Here is a 20,164-nt window from a genome sequence, read left to right on the forward strand (position 1 = left end):
TACCCGGCCCCCTGTACTATCCTTCAGTCCAAGACTTTGATAGTGAATAGAATTAGATCCAATTCGCAGTCAGTAGTTATGATGACAAAACTTTTTCACATTTATCACATTTCTTTCCTACTTATTCTGCATTTTGATGTCTTCAGCTCATGTAGCATGGGGTCTGTGAGACAGCACAGGAGCTGGGTTGGGGGAGTAAGGTTGCATGCCACAGATCCTGATTCAGTCTCCAGTACAGTATTAGTCCCCCAAGCACCATCAGGTGTTACTCCTGAGCACAGCCAGGAATAGCATCTAGGCACTGCCGGGTGTGGCCCATCACCATCCCCTCCCACCTGTCTCCAAATAAAGTAGTATGAAGCTCTAATTTTGTCCTTCTTAAGATGGAGCTATTAAATATTTAATTAGTAAAGAGGATTGAAATGTTAATCTTCCCTCCCTATATTATGGTAGTATAAGAAATGTTAAAACAATAGGTTAAATTATGTAGATTTTACAGAAAAATCTATTAAGGCAAAACACTGTCCGAAATAACTTCAAAATAAGAGACTAAGCTGGAGGTACTACTGCTGCTACCCTCTGAATTCAATGAATTATGCAGTTTGTAAAGCTACCCTCTGGACACAAACATTTTCAACTGCTGAATCGTGAAATGTCAATGATTACCAGCATGGGGCTGGAGAGATGGTATAGAGGTTAAGGTGCGTGCCTTGTAGTCAACCAACACTGGTTCAATGCTTGGCACCATACATAATCTAAGCATCACTAGGAGTGATCCCTGAGCAGGGAACCAGGAGTAACAATCCCTGAGCACTGCTGGGTATGGCCCCAAAACAAAACCAGAAAAATTTGTTCCCAGAAATTACTAACCTGCGAAGGGATCGCTCTTATAGTATTCCCAAAAATCTTCATATTCCTTTCGGATCTCTTCATCCATGACAATCCCTCCAGATTGTTCATTATTTACTTGGACGTAATTAGCCTTCAGAACTATCTCTACCTCACAGCGCACATCTTGCTGAAGGGGCTTCCATCGCTGCATTACCACTCCATAAATAGTGAGGTCATCACCTGGGAAATGGAAGAAGTCCAAAGTAAGCACCCTGCATGTGGGGCACACACTTGCATGACAAAGAATCAGTTATAAACTCCCCTGCCAGGGTTAGAGTTGCATTCATTCACACAGGAAACAATTTGGGGGCAAAGAACACACGAATGTCAGGAAGGAAGACAATTTCTTGAAAGTGGATACTAGTTTGTTTATTCATTTTAACTTATACATTAACATTTTACTCAGTGCCTCTAATGAATTGTGAATATCATTCTACTTCAAAGCTTTTTCATAAACTAAAAGCAGAAGGTAGAACCCTACCTGTTCCTTTCTTAGTTGATTCCTTTCCATCTCAGGAAATCAATACCTTGTGGGCAGAATACTAAATTTTTACAGATTTTCCTAAGAGGTCTTGGGTTGTCTATGGGAGCAATCTCCAAACACGAATATATGTGCTTATTATCACATACAACTTGGTGCATCAATTAACAAGTAGCAATGTAGCACTGTTGTCCCATTGTTCATCAGTTTACTCGAGCGGGCACCAGTAGCGTCTCCATTGTGAGACTTTTTACTGTTTTTGGCATATCAAATATGCTACGGGTAGCTTGACGGACTGCCATGCGGGCGGGATACTCTCAGTAGCTTGCTGGGCTCTCCGAGAGGGATGGAGGAAAAAAGCAATTATTTTTTTAAATTTTAGCACTTCCAACAAAAGATGTGTGCTAATAGCTAATATTAATCCTTGCCTTCCCACAAATACTTCTGCTCTCTAGTAAGGAAAGTAAAAGAGGAAAATATAAATTGAAAGGGGATTAAGTTGTCTAATTGACCTATTAGTAAAGATAAGTCAGAATGATACATACCCACCCTGCTCTGGAGCACTCATGTTTCTAGAATAGTTCCGAGGCTTGAAATTGTCTTTGATTTATTTAGAAACTTGAAGGATCATCCAGATCAACTGGCATTACAAAGGCTGAACCACTAATAAGATGCTACATATATACCCTTTGTCTCTGAGTAAAACTCAAGCATCCAAACATCTAAAAAAACTCACATTCCATCCAAGCCCAGATGGAACATCTCTGATAATAAGAAACAGAGTCAAAGTTTACTTTTCCTGTACATTCAGCCCACTTAATAAAACCCAATAATTCTTCTTAGAAATATAAATTCCACTTCTATATGACTTCCAAATTTAGCTGCCATTCCCAAGCATGCTACACACCACAATTCCTATTACTATATGAGGTCAAGTTCCCTCTCAAATACAGGACCCTAAGGGCAGCAGGCCATAATAATATGACTTCTTAGTGATGCTGCTAACAACGCAGAGAAGAATAATCACCTCCTTTTTTCTAGATATCAATAGAACTGCAGTAACATTTGACTGTCACGTGCTCTAAAGCATCTTATCCACTACCTGGTGATCTGATACACTAAATGCTCTAGTATTAAAATTGTTTCTGTTAAAGTGCATGAAAGGGAATTTTGGACTAGAGGTCGATGGATCTGAGTTTATGTTCCACTAACACTAATTTTTCAAAGACCTTGGGCAAGTCAGGTTCTTCATCTATATAAAAGCAGCTGAAATAATACAGAAATAGGATCTGTGGCTACTTTCTTGCTATGAACCCCATCTCCATGCCTACATCTATTTTCATGGCTAGCAAATTAAGTCTTTATATTGCCAATTACCATGGGAAGGAGGGGGAAGGAGGAGGATGGCTTTTCCTAAGCCATACTTTAAGACCTTCGTTACAAGCTAATGAAAGTTTATTCTTACCAGATTTGCAACTGTCTACTAAATCATCTTCCAGGATAACCTTCATGGATCGTGGAATACTTCCAACAGATAGCCTTTGAACCTTGCAAAAGAAAAAAAAAATACCAGTGTGCTTAAATAATGCTAAATATTCAGAAGCCTAGCAAAATTTTTTTTTTCTATTTCTCTGGTACTACCAAACAATTAAATGATGGACTTTTCAAAGTTGTGCCTACTCTCAGATTAGTAACTAGTTAAAACTAGAATAAAGAGAGGAGCGGCAATGGCAGCAGCAATGAAAGACATGGAGGAGGTGGAGGCTCTTTCCCTCTCCTCAGATCCCCGAAGGTCTGGGGCACAAAGCCCAGAACGGAGGACACAGCGATGGTGGCGGCCCTGGCATATAAGGTTTCTGGGCCTTGTATCCTGGATTGGAAGAAAACCCTGATTAGGAGAGTCCTAAAGACTGCGGCGCAGCAGTAAGGGTCAGAGCTGGCAGAGGAATGGTGCCCTGTATAGCCCATGGGGGTCATAAAATTTCTGTGAGTGAATGAGGGTGCCCCTTGGATACTGTCTCAGGGAGAGCACCATTGAATGAATGAGCTGGTCGGTCACTGTGGGGCACCAGCCCACAGTGGGATTCATAAGGACAGTGGCAGTGTGGCCATCAATGGGCAGAGCCACTGCAGCTCTTGGCACTATGGGCAGTGGCAGAGTTTTAAGGTGTCTTCAAGTTGGCACCACCACAGAACATAGGTACAGGGGTTGAGGGGGCACCCAGGATTCTCATCATGGGGCCCCAGCAATTTGCTATGGCAGAGCAGCCCCACTGCCATTTCTTGCCCAGACCAGCCCATGCCACCTGCAGCTTATTATGGAGGAAAATGTCTCTGAGCCAACTATCTGGAGACCCAGGATGGGTGTATGCCCTCTGGTCAGGCTCTGTTGGATTGGTAGCTGCAGTGCCCAGGCCACAAATGGTAGCAGCCCTGGTCCTGGTCCCTGCTGGGGCCACTGCTGCCATCAACATTGGTTTGCAGGGAAATTGGCTTTACCAATAGGTCAACTTGGACCCACAGGGCAAGGGTATCAGCAGCCTGATGGTGCCTTCATACTTCCTGATAGCTCAAAATCACCGTTGTGCGTCCAGCTGGATTCCTACAACTCAGGACTTAGTTTCCTGAGAAATTAAACCACCAAAAGTTAGGTATGTGGGAGCCATGCCCAAAAACCACCTCCGGCTCAGCCATACAAACTCATTTATCATCCTTGCTTCAGAGACCCATAAATAAATCTTGAAAGAAATCAAAAGTCACAGTTAATCTCAGACCCATACAAGGCTGAACAGACCAGGGCAGGTTGGAGGGGGGTGGGTCAGCCTGGTGTCCACCCAAACAAGAGTCCCCAGCAACAGCTTGCTCCTACAATCCAAAACTGCTGCCATACCCCTGAATGGACTACAGCATCTCAGGACAGACCTCGCCATAATATTAACCTGCTGAAAACTCAGGTATGCAACTTTCTGACTAAAATCCCCAGACTTGGGGGCTGGGGCGATAGCACAGCAGGTAGGGCGTTTGCCTTGCACATGGCCGACCTGGGTTCGATTCCCAGCATCCCATATGGTCCCCCAAGCACCGCCAGTAGTTCCTGAGTGCATGAGCCAGGAATAACCCCCGTGCATCACCGGGTGTGACCCCCCCAAAAAAAAAGCAAAAAAAAAAATAATAAAATAAAACCCCCAGGCTTTCTTGGGGTCACGATGGCCTATCCACACCCATCTCTCTATACATCTGGAAGCCCCAGCAGTCATGCCCACACCCCAAAGCTATCATCCAGTTAAAAAAACTACTCTAGCTGTCCAATAAATACCAAACACCCTGAACAAACACAATGACCTCTTGGCACCTGTATTGCAAACCATAATGCACAATAGGAGATAGAGAAAGAAAGGAGCCTGCCATAGAGGCAGGTGGTCGGTCAGGGGTACTAGGGGGGTGATAGGAGGGAAACTGGAGACACTGGTAGTGGGAAATGTACACTGGTGGAGGATGGGTGTTGGATCACTGTATGACTGAAACCCAATTATGAACGGCTTCTCACGGTCTCACAGTGATTCGATAAAAAAAAAAAAATTAAAAAACAAAACCTAGAGTAAAAAAAAACACTATTATTAACACTATTTCCAAATATAATATACCTTGTGGATGGTCAAAAAACATATTCTTCAATTACTAAACATAAAATCAAAGCTATTTACCCAGTAGAGAGAGGAAATTTTTTCCTGATTTCTAGTCTTAAGACCTGGGAGAAACCACTCAGTTTCTATACTTAATCCTTAATAATAGAACCAAGACAGATGTCCAATAAAAAAAAAAGGACTTTATCTCCTGCATTTAGAAATTATCATTTGACTAATTTATGATCAATGAAAGATAAGTAGACATGATGTAGACTTCACAAGGAGACTGCTTAAATAGAAATCATTCCTTTTTTCTTACCCTCTAGGCTGCAGATGTGATATAGTTGTCACCACAATCCTAGACCACAGGATAACCAAAGAGCCGAGTCATTTTTATTCAGAACTGAATCAAAACACAGAGTCTGAGTCCTTACTAATGAAGAGTCTACATACTAGCCTTGGCCAATCTACTGTTTTTTTTTTTTCAATTTATTTATCATGTTTATTGAGGTACTGGGATTTACAATGCCATTCATACTTTCATTATTCATCCAGTACCACACACCAAATGTTCCAAGGCACCTTCCCCCAGCAAGTAATTCAGATATATAGACAAAATCTTCAATTTCAATGACTTTAGAGAATATAAAACTTTGTGCACAAGCTCTAAGTAAAGGAAAACCAGGTTAACTCATATTTGTCAGTGTATTTATGCATACCTTAAGTCTGGCAAAACAAAACTGGACCAAGATTCCAATTCCTATTCAGTCTAATGTTTACAACAAATTGGACTCCTTAAATTTTCTCCTATGCATTAGAAAAGAATCTCCTCTTATGAACTTAAATATCTGGAGACAGAAACATAGTACAACAGGTAGAGCTTGCACATACAGCCAACCCAGGTTTGATCCCTGGCATTTCATATGGTTCCCTGAGTACTGCCAGGAGTAATCTTTGAGCAGAAAGCTTGGAGTACACCCTGAGCACAGCTGGGTGTGGCTAAAAAAAAGAAAGAAAACTACTTAAATATCTGGCTCGAATAAGGTACATGTCTTGCATGCAGCTAACCCTGTTTCAATTCCCAGCAATGCAAGTTATGAAACTTGAGCACAGAGCCAGGAGTACACCCTCAGCACCACTGGGTGTGACACAAAAAACAAAAAAGAACATAAATAACCACTTCTTTAATTTTAATCTATTATACAATCCTCTTGCCAGTGCAATAAAAAGATAAGCTTTCTAAGGACTATTACTCAGATTCTTATGCAAAAGTTTGATCTCATACAAAGTGATGAAATAACTCCCATTTTTTTATCCATCCAGAAATGCCCTAGTCTTTGTACTTTTCCAAAACTGAAAAAACTTTTTCAAGTTCTATGAAGGTGGGGGCGGGTGGGGAGTTCCACATATTTGATCATTTACCTGTTCTTGAATTTTAATTTCCTGATAATCTCTACACCTGGCTGGAGATGAAGGTAAGTCTGATAGACAAGTGAATTTTGAAGAATCACAGCTTTCCAAACTGGGACACGATTTTGGTCGGCAGAAGGTGTAATATTGTTCAAAGTCAGCCTTGACCACAAATACATGCTTGCATTTGTTACACATGTAATCCCGCTCAAATTCCAGGACCTTCACCAGACTTGTTCGGATCACTGTTCCAGTGACAGATAAAAAGTGTCCCACATCCTTGGTTTTAGGGATATGCTCCCTCACCAGCTCAGGACAGACAGGCAAACCTGATAATCAAAAACAAAAACCAACAAATATCATCATCAACCTAGACCTTGAAATTTAACTCCGTGGAACATACTCATTTCAAATTTCCTGGGGAGAAAGAATAATTTCAGAAAATAATCTTTGTGTTTTACTATAGACAAATCATAACAGCTAAAACAGGCAAAGAAAAGAATTATGTACCTCTTAGCAAATACTTATGGAAGGACTCTTTTCAAAAGTATATTATCTACATGGGGCCAGAAGGAGAGTAGAGCAACGAAGGTGCCTGTTTGCCTTGCATATGACCACCAGGCTTCAACCCGAGTACCACATATGGTCCCTAAATCCTACCACAAGTAATCCCTAAGCAGAGAGCCAAGAATAAGCACCTAGCACCACTGGATGTGACCCAAAAACCAAAGGGGAAAAAAAAGGAAGTATTTTAAAACACAAAAACCCAAGCAATAGAAAGTATTTATTACTCCAATGCCATGCATGATTGCAGAATGCCCAGTGTAATTTAGAGGAGTTTAAATTTTGAATATGATGAATTTCTGTAAATAACTGTCTATAAGTCTTATAAATGCTTGCCAAAGACTTCTGCAAGAAAACTTCCCTAGGTCCAACTAGCATAACCATAAACACACAAATGGCAAAGTAGACAAACAAAATGGCCAGATATACCACCGCATAAATGCCTTTTTAAAAAAAAAATTTTTTTTTTCTTTTTGGGTCACACCTGGCGATGCACAGGGGTTACTCCTGGCTCTGCACTCAGACTCCTAGTGGTGCTCAGGGGACCATATGGAATGCTGGGAATCGAACCTGGGTCGGCAAGGCAAACGCCCTACCCACTGTGCTATCACTCCAGCCCTAAAAAATTCTTTTATTTTAGACACAATAATTTACAATTATTTTAATGGTATGGCTTCATGCATAAAACATTCCAGCACTATACCCTCTACTAGAGTGTCCACTCTTCTACACTACTCTCACAGTGTCCCCCTTCTCATACCATCCTATTCCCCCTTAGCCCACCCCTCCTCACAAGCTTCCTACTCTAGACCAGTTCTCAGTTTCTGCTGCTTTTGCGCATTTATTATTTCTTCACTATGTCTCTTTATAAACCATATATTTAGAAAAAAATTGATGCCTTTTATTTCTGGCATGAAAAGTAAAATGGAAGGTACTCCTTTGTTCAGTGGACACCTTTCTTTTCTTCTTATGCTTGCTGGATCATGACAAGGTTACACAAAACTGGTTTAATTTCAGTGAGCATATGGTGACATGCTGCACGATGGGAAGTGGAGGGAGGCAGGTCTCAGCTCCTAGGTCCTCAGGTACCTACTGGTCCCCTGTGTCGCTCCTGAAGTATGACTCATAATGTGTGAATTTTCTACCACTCATCTCCTACAAGGATTCTGTCTAACTTAATTACAGCCTCTCTAAAAAAAGAAAACAATGAAAACAACTGTAGCCAATATTTTGAAGTAAATTTGCTTTTACTTTTGCATTACACACTATAGCTGTATGTCATGCTTAAGTATTATTTTTTTGTATTTTGGGCCATACCAGATGATGCTCAGGGAACCATGTGGTGCTGAGATCAAATCCAGTGCTCCTGGATGAGTCAACTCCTGTCCCTAATGTTCTTAAACACAGCATGTGTTACCTGTTATGATTCTCTTTTGGGGGGGAATGGAGGGGTTGTGCTATAGCCAGTAGTGCTCAGGGCTTATTCCTGCCTTAGGGATCACTTCTGGCAGGGTTTGGGGAGACTGTATGTGGTGCCAGGGGATCCAACCTGGGTTGGTCATGTCCAAGGCAAGTGCTCTACCTGCTGAACTATTGTTCCGTTCACATTAAGCAGTTTGTTTTATACTGTAAAGCATATTACAGTAAGGAAAGGGTAACAGACACAAGTCCATTTCTGGGTCTTTAGATCCTTTTCTTTCATTTTATGTTCATCATAATTTTAAGCAAATTTACAATATAAAGGCAACTAATGTGATACAAAGTGTGTATATAATCAAAATCTCAGTACATAAGTCACATACAACCAAAATCTCAGTACTAAAAATGGCTTTGTCACAGTGTGTTGATGGAATGTTATTTTAATTTTTCCGTCTTATTATAAATATCACGATGCTCTTCAATTATTCTATCAAAAAGGAGGGCTACATTAGGCACTAAGAAACGATTACTGAAAATCAGAAGAACCTTTCTCTTCCTGATTCATTCACTGGTAAAACAACAAACCATCTATGAAACAGCTTGAAATAGGTCCAGACTGGTTAATTCTATCTTTGGTTTTCAGATATGAGGCCCAAGATAATGTGAAGCTGGTTTTAATTTAACCACAGAGTTAAAAGGTTTAATCTGCTCCAGTGTGTCAACAGTTATAGAAAGTATAAAGTAGCCTTTAGATACATATGACACATACAAAGGCTCAGGGAGTACTCTCTTTAGTGCAATCCTGCTCACTCTTCTGACAGTGAGTGTCCATAACCTTATATGTTTTTTCTGGGGTTAGTGATTGAAATGCTTTGCTTGTGGCCATTTTAAAGCCTTCAGGAAATAGGATGCTAGTAAGCAAAGCAATTTCTGTTGATTCCAATGCATGGGTCTATTGCAAAGCTTCCGGTTTACTGGTGAAGGATCGTCAGGACACTAGAGTTCAACCTCATGTGCTAGAGGAAGAAGTCTTTATCCTTTGTGAAAAATGTCCCAACATCCATTTCATATTCTGAAGACACTCAAGTTCTGGATTCAGAAGTCACAATCTTGACATGAACCTCTATCATCACATGGTGCTCAAGCTTTATCCAACTGTCTGCAAGGTCCAGGACAGTGTAGCCTGTTCTTAATCTGTTCCCTTACTAGGAGTTACAGATAAACTGTGCTCATAATCAAGCTAGAATATAACCCAAACCACAACAGTATTTGGTAGGCTAGCTTCTTTAATCACAGGAATATCAATTTTATAAGTTTCTTTTAGATGCAAGACTTTTAACCTGAAAATTGTTGAAATCTAATCTACAACATCAAAGGTATCTGTCAAGACCAAGTATACTCATTTTTTTCAGCTGTATAAGGCTTAGCTATCTTGTTAGTCTCTGTAGAAGAATAAGTTGGGCTCAGAAATTTTTCATTTGTGGGCAAAGAGATGCCATCAAGGTACTTACTATCCACTCAATGGTGTCTTTTTATCTCTGAAATCTGCTTTAATGATATAATCACAGGACTTCCTGGTTAACTTTCCCAAATTTTTCATGTCTATTTCATTGATTACCATGTCTACCTGTAGTCTTTGGTAGTGAAAGTAAATGCTCCCCTGTATGAATAAAACTTCCCACAATTCCTTCTCCAAATAAATCTGTGTGATGAGTTTTGTTACAACCAGGGATATTCTGTTAGAAATGCATTTCAGAGTGTCTATGTCCAGTAATTTTGTAAGACTTTGATTTCTGTTTCCATCTTGTTTGCTGCTGAGACGCCAGGTTCACACATGGTCTTGGATAACTCACAAACATGCAAAATTTTCTGGGTTTTTGTTTTTGCAGAAATGCTCCAATATTTCTGCTCCAATGTCCAAAACACTTTGGACCCTACACAACAGCCTTTTGAATGGCTGCATTATAAACTGCATTCCTTCTGGGTTACTATAGGTGATAAAGTTCCATTGAGAATATAATCAAAGCTCTCCTTGAAACCACTTGAATCAGGATTTAGCTTCACTTCTTTATGACAGTCAGTGGCTGCATCATCTCTAAAGTCCATTCATTCTTTACAGCTTTCTTCAGCTCCAGTGCTTGGAAGTACATGGATGAGGCAGTGGGCAACAGTATTGCCAAAGTCCTGGGTACCTAGACCGTGTTCAGCACTCTTGAAGTACTGTGACCCCCATTCGTTCTATGCAGCTACCCCAGCTCCTTCCAGGTTATTGGGATGTAGACTGCGAGTTCAGTATTGGAAAATTATTGCACTTGGACAACCAACAGAAAGATGATTTGGGGGTTAGAGCAATAACACAATGGGTAGGGCATTTGCCTTGCACATGGCCAACCTGGGTTTGATACCCAGCATCCCATATGGTCCCCCGAGCACCACAGGAATAATTCCTGAGTGCAGAGCCAGGAGTAATTCCTGTGCATCACTGGGTGTGAGCCAAAAAGCAAAAAATAGATAAGTAAATAAAAATTTAAAAATAAATAAAAATTAAAAAATAAGATGATTTGGCACATGGCAGGAGAAAACTGCTTTGGATTATAATTCTGTTCACACATCTTAAGTATATAGGAACACAAGTGTACTGTTGCTTCCACATTCTCCTTTCCCTTAGCTGGCATGGCCCTAGTGCTCTAAATGTCCTCCCTACCTCCCCATATCCACCTCAAATCATTATTCTGTCTTAGTAATGACTATCAGCCACATAATGGATATACATTTAAATATGAATACCAATTATTTCCTAGTATTTTTGAATTCAGAATGAGTTATGATTTCTCAAAATCACCCTAGAAAATGAAATGGTAGTAAAATCCTTAAGTAATTTACCTGATATCCTGGCATGAAGATTCTGCTTCATGGAGATATCCTCAGGCTGAGAATGGGACTGGAGAATTGTCAAGGCTGATCTTCGTAGAGCACTATCAAATACAGTGAGTACTTCATTGGGAAATGCATTGAAATATTCTCCAATTTCCATGTTGGTTTCAAAAAGGGTCATGGCATTAACCACTACTGAATAATGACTATCTTCATCTTTTTCCTTTAAGATTAGAAGAATATCATTTTTGTGGTATTCCGAAACATAGGACTCAAACACTTGTCCAACCAATGTAACTTGATCATTATTCATCTTGAATCTAGATAAAGAAAAAGATATGATCATTATATCTTGGAATTGTTAGTCTTATAGACAAAAATGAGTTATGAATATTCTCACTTTGAAAGATAGTGTACTACCAAAATATTATCGGAACTCAAATCTTTGTTTTTTGGAGTCACACCTGGGTGTGCTCAGGGCTTGCTGCTGACTTGCATTATTGAATTAGCAACATATAGAAACATGATTAAAAAAAATATGATGGGGACTAGAGAGTTGGTCCAGTGAGTAGGACACCTGCCCTTCATGGGAGCACAGTCAGAAGTTCTGATCACAGCTACAAGTGGCCCAAAAACATAAAAAAAAAATTATGTTGACAGCTCAGCATCCTAAATATGTTACAGATGTTATTTATCAGCAATTATTTTGTTTTCTTTGAGAACAAACTATCCTGGAAGGTGAGAGGGCAACTGGGAAAGTATATCACAGGCTACGAAGAGAAAACTGCATCTGTATCCAAGTAAATGAATGAAAATAAATTAAAGGCAAAACATGAGTAACTAGTTCATTTTGTTTAGGAAATATCATAAAAAAAAAAGTTTGGGAAGGGACTAATCTGTTATTTATTCTTTGCCAAACAAAGAAAAAAATGTATTGCCAAGCATAGCTACAGGAGAATCTCTTAAGTTTCTAACAATTACCAGATAGGGCTGGAAGAATGCATTCATAGAATTCATGGTTCAAACTGTGGTCGAATTAAATTTTTATTATCTTTTGATGCCAGCAATATCGTGGATCTTCCTACACCACCAGGAGTGATCTCTGAGCCCTTACAGGGTGTGGCCCCAAACTACCTAATCAACTGCTTCTAAATAGTTTGCTAGCCTTATAAACACCCCAGGACAAATACAAACTGCTAACACTATCTGACAACTTTCGAATTTCCTTCTCCCTCATCACCATTTTTTAAAAGATAGCAACAATATGGTCAAAATGAAGTCCTGTGCTTTAAATTTTTTTCCACCTTTTTTAAAAATTAAAGCACTATAAATTACAAAGTTATACATAGTTGAATTTTAGACATACGTATTGTAGTATTGATCCCACCAGCAGTGTTAACTTCCCTCTATCAATGTTCCCATTTCCAACTCCCCCTCCATTACCGCCCCCCCACCTCCCAGCCTGCCCTTCTGACAGGCACCTTCCTAAGTTTAGTTGTTAAAATTTGAGTCTCTTGATTTCAGTGTTGTTTTCTCTGTGGCTTGGGTATCTGGCTCTTTTATACCTTGCTTTCCTGTCCTAGTCCCTGCTGTTTCTCATCTGTCTCTTCTCCCTCTCCCTTCTCCTTATACTCTGGGGCTAAGATTGATCAGGGCATTCCCTCTTTTAACAAATTGTATCCCCTAACCCAGTTATCTAAATACCACGTGTAAGTGATATCCAGTGTTTATCCTTTTTCTTCTAGCTTACTCCATTTAACATGTCTTACAGCTCCATCCACGTTGCGACAAATTACATGCTTTCATCATTCCTAACATCATTTTTTTTTATTGAATCACCATGATAGTTACAAAGCTTTCATGTTTGAGTTTCAGTCATACAATGATTAAACAGCCATCCCTCCAACAGTACACATTTTCCATCACTAATGTTCCCAGTATCCTGCGCCTGCCCCTCCACCTCTATAGTAGACAATTTTCCCCATACTCTCTCTCTCCTTTTGGGCATTACGGTTTGCAAATAGAGATAATGAGAGGCTATCACGTTTGGTCCTTTATCTACTTTCAACACACATCTCCCATCCCTAAAGATTCCTCCAACCATCACTGACTTAGTGATCCCTTCTCTATTCCAGCTGCCTTCTCCCCCAGCTCATGAGGCAGGCTTCCAATCGTGGAAATCCTAGCCCTTGTCACTACTGTCCTTGGGTATCAGTCTCATATTACTAACATTATTCTTGATGTAAGCTACCCGCCGAGAAAAGTCAGGAGAGACTTAGGAAGTTAGCGCTGAGAAAAAGATGCTGGCCAGCGACTGTCAAGCTAAGTGAGCGCCAGGCCTGGGCGGGCCGGGGCTGGGATGCCCCGCCCCCGCCCCGCCCCCGCGCACTCGCCCCGCCCCGCCCCGCCCCCTCCGCGCCGCCGTGCGCCCGCCCCCTCCCGCCCGCCGTCGTCAGCTGGGCGCGTCCTCCTAGCCCGCCAGTTCTCCGCCCGCCCGCCCACCCGCCTGGACCGCTGCCGGCCCTCGCAACCGTAGAGCCCAGCCCAGCCTGCAGAACTGCACTGCACCCTCCGGGCTCTGGACACAGCCCCTGCCTGACAGCACTTCGGCAGGCCGGTCACCTTCCGAGCTGGGCTCCCAGGCAGCTTGTCGTCGGACCGGTCGTAGAGCTGAATAGTTTGGGAACAAACCAGAAGTGGGCGACGCTGCGGGGGACGGGGGGAGTAACCGTAGAAGAAGGAAAAAAAAAACAAACAATGAAACGAAGCAGTGGCTGTCACTTACGGGCCAGAACACAGTGCCAGGAGTCCCCGGAGGCGTGCTGCTTCAGGAGCCGAGGGGCACGGGGAACCCCGGCTCGGCGATAGGGCCGGGGGCGCGAGGGCGCCACCAGGGGCGGGGCGCGTGCGCGGGGCTGTTGGCGGCGCGCAGACTCGGGCGGGCCCGCCGCGTGCCCAGGCCCCAGCCGCGCTGGGCGGGCGGCTGTCTAGAGCCCGCGCTCCCGACGTAGGACGCGCCTCGGCGCCGCCTCAACTTCGCAGCCCGGGCGGCTCTTCCGGGTGGAGGAGTGGGCGTGCGCGCTCCGCACCGGCCGCCTCGGGACGCCGCGGCGGGGCGGGGGCGGGGGCGGGGCGGGGCCGCGTCCGGCTGGACGAATGGAACAGGCGCGGGGCGTGGCTCCCGGAGCGTGCCCGCGCCAGGTACTTTCACCTGGGGCCGCGTCCAGCTGTTTTAGATGGTAGGGTGTTCTGTTTGGGTCTGATTCACTTTGAGCTTTTCCTTATGGAACCTGCGTACTGAGTACTAAAAGGCTTTTTGTCCTCTTTCCCCCCCTTTTTGCCCGGGAGAGGCACTCAGGGCTTACGCCTAGCTCTGCTCAGGAATCACCCCTGTGGAACTCTGAGGGGGACCTGAGGAGGTGGCGGAAATGGAGCCTGGGACGGCCGCGTGCAAGGCGAATGCCCTACTCGCTGGACTATCGCGTAGACCCAAGTACTAAAAATTCTTATCGAAAGAGCTTTGCTTTCCCCACTAAGTAGCGTTTGCTACTCTCAAAAATGAGCTGCCAGGGGGCTGGAGCCATAGCACAGCTGGTAGCGCGTTTGCCATTCCCAGCATCCCATATGGCCCCCTGAGCACCGCCAGGGGTCATTCCTGAGTGCAGAGCCAGGAATGACCCCTGAGCATTGCCGGTGTGACCCAAAAGGCAAAAAAAAAAAAAAAAAAAAAGAAAGAAAGAAAGAAAGAAAGAAAAGAGCTGCCCGTATTGTTTTGTGGGGCTAATAGGTCTCATTTTGTTCCATGTTACAAAAGTTTTGGAATACCAGATCGTTGGTCGTTTTATCAATCTTGAAATCAGATTTATCCTCGTCTAGTTTTTTTTTTCTTTTTAAATTTTATTGAATCACTGTGAGATAGTTACAAGCTTTCATGTTTGGGTTACAATCTCACAATGATCAAGCACCCATCCCTCCACCAGTGCACATTCCCCACCACCAATATCCTCAGTATACCCCCTCTCCCCCGCTTCTCCTTTCCCACCTTTGCGCTGCTTCTATGGCAGATATGATGATAGTCTTGTTCTTTTTCAAAGTTGTTTGAGCCTGTATGGTTTCAAGATCTAGTTGCTTTTCTTTTGGTGCCACACCGGGTGATGCTCTTAGGAATTACACCTAGCGGGGTTGGGGTGGAGGATTGACCCAGTGTAGGCTGCTTATAAGGCAAGCAGTGCCATAACCATCATAGTATTGCTCTGGCCCCAGTTACTTTAAAAAAAAAGCGTTAAAAGCTAGGTTTTTTTTAAAAATTAGTTGTTAGGGTTGTGTAGAATCTATTAGTCAAATGAGAGATTTTACATGCTATTAGTCACATGGGCTGGAGCAATAGCACAGCAGGTAGGGCGTCTGCCTTGCACTCGGTGACCCAGTTCCATTCTTCCATCCCTCTGGGAGAGCCTGGCACGCTAGGAGAGTATCCTGCCCACGCAGCAAAGCCTGGCAAGATACCCATGGAGTAATCAATAAGCCAAAAACAGTAATAATTGTCTCACAATAGAGACATTACTGGTGGCCTCTGGAGTAAATTGATGAACAACGGGATGATAGTGCTACAATGCTACATTAGTCACGTGACCCTTGTACAACCTAAACCTTACTTATTTAGGTGTTACATAATTTATCTCAATAGCACCTTGAGGGGCTTGAGCAATAGTACAGTAGGTAGGGCTAGGTCTGGATCTTGCAGGCAGCTAACAGAGGTGCAATCCTTGACTCCAAGAAGGTCCCCAGAGCACTGCCCGGAGTAATTCCTGAGTGCAAAGCCAGAAGTAACTCCTGAGGAGTTACATCGCAGGATGTGACTCAAAAAGAAAAAAAAAGAACAAAATAAAACTTTTTTTTTTTTTCTTTTTTGGGTCACACCCAGCGATGCACAGGGTTTAACTCCTGGCTCTGCACTCAGGAATAACTCCTGGTGGTGCTCGGGGGACCATGTGGGATGCTGGGAATCGAACCCGGGTCCGCCGCATGCAAGGCAAACACCCTACCCGCTGTGCTATCGCTCCAGCCCCCAAAATAAAACTTTAAAAAGTTGATCTTTTTATCGGATTTTTCACTTAGTCCTAAAGCCAGCAAGAATAGGGAATTACACTTTTTCCAGTTTTATTGAGAAATAATTGACATACATCACTATAAGGCATACAGCATGGTTTGAAACACAGGTATTGTAATTATGATATATGGTTCAGCTAATATTCATCCCATTGTTTGATGCCTTTGTTGAAAAAATTTAATTGTATTTTAGGCAGCATTACACAAGATCATTAACAATAATCAAGTCAGTCTTAGGTTTTTCAAGGCATTTCTTCTTCATTCTAATATTCAAGTCTTTAATCCATTTCATTTCAGTTGTTGTGAATGGTGTAAGCTCTGGATCTAGTTTCATTCTTTTATAAGTGAATATCCAATTACTCCAGAATTATTTATCGACGAGATTGCTTTTTCTCCGTTGAATACAGGCACACCTAAGAGATACTGCAGATCTAATCTAGGCTACCATGATAAAGTGACTGTCACAAAAAAGCAAGCATGGGAATATTTTTACTTTGTAGGGCATAAAAACTGCCATCTCTTGTATACAAATCATTGTTTATAAAAGGACTCTCATATACTTTAATTACAAATGCCTTATTATTGAAAAATACTATTATTATTTAGCAATGCATATTCTTTTTGCTGGTGGCAGTTCTAGCCTCAATGTTGATGGCTATTGTCCAATCACGATGTTTACTGAAGGCTTATGCAGCTATAGAAATTTTTTAAAACAAGACTGTTGTGTGCTAGAGAGAACTCCATGGGATGGAGCACATGCTTTGCATGCAGGAGACGCAGGTTAAATCCCAAGCACCCACCCTTTCCCTATAAACACATTCTTTAATCAGTGGAAGGTTATTTTCAATGGACATTGTCTATTCCTGTTTCCTTATATAGCACATATGATGATCTGGTATTTGTCTTCCTCTGACATTTCAATTAGACTTCTTCCATGTCATGTAGCAAAAAGTAGGATTTCACCTTTTCTTACAGTTGAATTGTATTTCATAGTTAACATATGCCACATCTTTTTATCCCTGTATGTCATTGAGCACTTGGATTGTTTTCAGATCATGATTGTTGAACATATGTGTAATGAACATTGGTGTATTTTTATTTTTTCATTCTTTGGATAGAGTGGAATCACTGGACCATATAATACTCTTTAGTTTATTTAAAATAAATATCCATAGTATTTCCCATAGGTCTTCACTTCAGTGTAAGTAACCAGAAGGCTACTTGGGTGGTATCTCAAGGTCTCTTAGTTTTCCTTTGGACATAATTCTCTTTTTGTTTTTGCGCCATACCCAGCAGTGACAAGGCTTATTCCTAGATTTGTGCTCCAGGAACCACTTGGGAGTTTGGGAAGCCATATTCAGTGACAGAGTTCAGGAGACCATATGGCATTATGGCAATCAAACTCAGGTTAGCTTTGTGCAAGGCAAACACCCTGCACATTATACTGTCTCTCCCACCCCAAGTCTAGTTTTATTTTATTTTCCTTTTTTGAGACACACCCAGCAGTGCTCAAAGACTTACTTCTGGCTTTGCACTCAGGAATCACTTTTGGCAGGGAGCTTAGAGAATTTTGTGGGATGAAGGGAATTGAACCCAGGTGTCATCACAAGACAATTGCTGTACCTGCTATAATATTGCTCCAGTCCTGCTCTTTGCTTTTTATAATAATTTTTCACATTCCTCTCCTGTAACACTGTCTTCACTTTATCATTTTCTTTTCCAATATGATTATGACTTAGTTTTGAGATGCTGTTTATCTCATGCAGGAGGTAGATCAATTTAGGAACTCATACACACTGTATCTATTAGCTTAAAGTGATTCACTTAATTATCTCTTCAACCAGACCAGGTTAGAAGAGCTTATGGTGTAGAACTAAGATGAGTGAGTACACGCTGACTGAAGCAAGATGGAGTTTGTATTTTGTTTTATATTGTTACTTTGGTTACCCTCCAACCCATTAACTGCATGTAATATTCTGTCTTGGCTCTTGAGTTTCACTAATCAGGGCTAAGGATATAGCTCAGTGGTAGAGCACTTACCCTGCATGTGTGAAGCACTGGACTTTATTCTATTCACACACACACACACACAGACACACACACAAACTCATACCAGTTTCAATAATAAGGGGGGGGCTGGGGCAGGGTGTTACAGAGAGCTAGTATAGTAGGAATGTGCTTGCTTGCTAATGGCTAACCTGGGTCCCTTCTCCGTCACCACATACAGTTCTCCAAGCACTGCCAGGAATGATCCCTGAGCACAGAGCCAGAAGAAACCCTTGAGCATAGCCAGTTGAGGTCTAACTCAACTTAAAAAATATTTGTACAGTGTTTGCATTAAGACAACCAAATGTGGGGTTGAAAAGATAGCATTGGGATTAAGTTGCCTGCTTGGTATGCTGCTGGCTTTCCAGGTATTGTGAGGTGCAGTTCTAGAGGCCTGCAGCCCCCAAGCACCACTAGGGTAGCTGGGGTAATCTCCCACACTGTAGAGTCCTCACATTCAACTGCAGACCCAGCTGGTCAAGAAAAACAGGAAGGGGCCTGCAGAAGAACCCTCATATCCCTCCTCATTCAGAAAAAGATAACCAGATGCTCTGTGAGTTTTCTGCACTTGTATATTTGGTTCCTTCCCCAGTTTGCAATGTTTTCAGTAGTCACCTGTCTGAATAACCTGTGTTCCTTTCCTCCTAGGATACATTTGCCTTATGTACCCTAACTATCTTCTACCCCACTTGGAGAGCACGGCAAGCTACCAAGAGTATCGCGCCCGCATGGCAGAGCCTGGCAAGCTGCCTGTGGTGTATTCGATATGCCAAAAACCAGTAACAGTAAGTCTCACAATGAGAGACGTTACTGGTGCCTGCTCGAACATATCGATGAGCAACGGGATGACAGTGACAGTGACCCTAACTATAGTTCTTATAGCATTTATTATTTTTGTATCTTTTTTCTTATCTTCCACTTGAACCATTTCTAGTTTCAATATTTGAGCTCAGAGATTCATTCTTCAAGTATTATTTCCAAGTTTTTCCATAGTACTCAATATTGAATTCTTCCCATCTTGAGTATTTTCTTGTAGTTTCATTTTCCTCCTCCTGTTTTTCCCTCTTAAGCCCACTGAATTATTCTTATGGGTTTTCTTATACTTCCAAATTGCTTTTCAGAGTTTTCTGCTATCTCTTTTGAGTGTCTTCATAACTTATTTTAAATTCTCTTTCCATTAGGTCTTACTGTTTCATGTTTTGCATTTGTTTTCTAAAGAGCAGATGTTCTCTCCTTCAATATTACTTAGAAGTCTCAAGTTGCTTGATGATATGTTCCTCTCTCTATTCATTGACCTGTCTTCTACTTTATAAATAATTTCTTATGTTTTGTGGTGCTTAAAAATCTAGATAAGCAACTGGAAGTGAGCTGCTCATATTTTTCTTTTTAGCAGGTAGTGCTATGGTTTTAGTTACGTTGGTTATTGATGCCTGATGTCTGTGCTGAGGGAAGCAGGGGGTGTGATGGATAAATGCTGCTTTGCCAGTAGGGTGGAAGAATAAGAAGGGGCAGTCATTGAGTTGGAACAGCTGAGGGGTTTGCACTGTTCATGGACCTTGGTTATACGTATTTTGGGGGATGGTTTGGGGCCATACACAGAAATGCTCAAGGCTTACTCCTAGCTCTGTGTTCAGGCATCACTTGTGGAGGGGTTTGGGGATCCTATGTGCCAGAAATTGAACCCGAGTCAGCAACATGCAAGGCAAGCACCCTACCAGCTGTAATATCGCTCACCCCCCGGGGC

The 20,164-nt window shown here is 42.1% G+C and overlaps 1 protein-coding gene across 3 annotated transcripts in view; it reads right to left on the bottom strand.

Annotated features, from left to right (window-relative positions):
• The window catches only part of MCM9 (minichromosome maintenance 9 homologous recombination repair factor), an 80,040-nt gene extending 65,754 nt beyond the window's left edge, over nt 1–14,286 (bottom strand). For 2 of the 3 annotated variants that reach the window (XM_055135006.1, XM_004613990.2), the window contains exons 1-5: nt 14,051–14,155; nt 11,275–11,585; nt 6,421–6,737; nt 2,838–2,919; nt 871–1,071 (exon numbers count right to left, since the gene is read on the bottom strand). In XM_055135006.1, coding sequence (XP_054990981.1) covers nt 871–1,071; nt 2,838–2,919; nt 6,421–6,737; nt 11,275–11,578 — 904 coding nt within the window. In that variant the 5' untranslated portion in view covers nt 11,579–11,585; nt 14,051–14,155. Of the gene's footprint in view, nt 1–870; nt 1,072–2,837; nt 2,920–6,420; nt 6,738–11,274; nt 11,586–14,050 lie in introns of all 3 variants that reach the window. The other variant, XM_055135007.1, reaches the window with a different exon arrangement.
• Between the last annotated feature and the right edge of the window lie 5,878 nt (nt 14,287–20,164).

This window comes from Sorex araneus, chromosome 4, assembly GCF_027595985.1.
Source record: "Sorex araneus isolate mSorAra2 chromosome 4, mSorAra2.pri, whole genome shotgun sequence".
In the NCBI taxonomy this organism is placed as follows: Eukaryota; Metazoa; Chordata; class Mammalia; order Eulipotyphla; family Soricidae; genus Sorex; species Sorex araneus.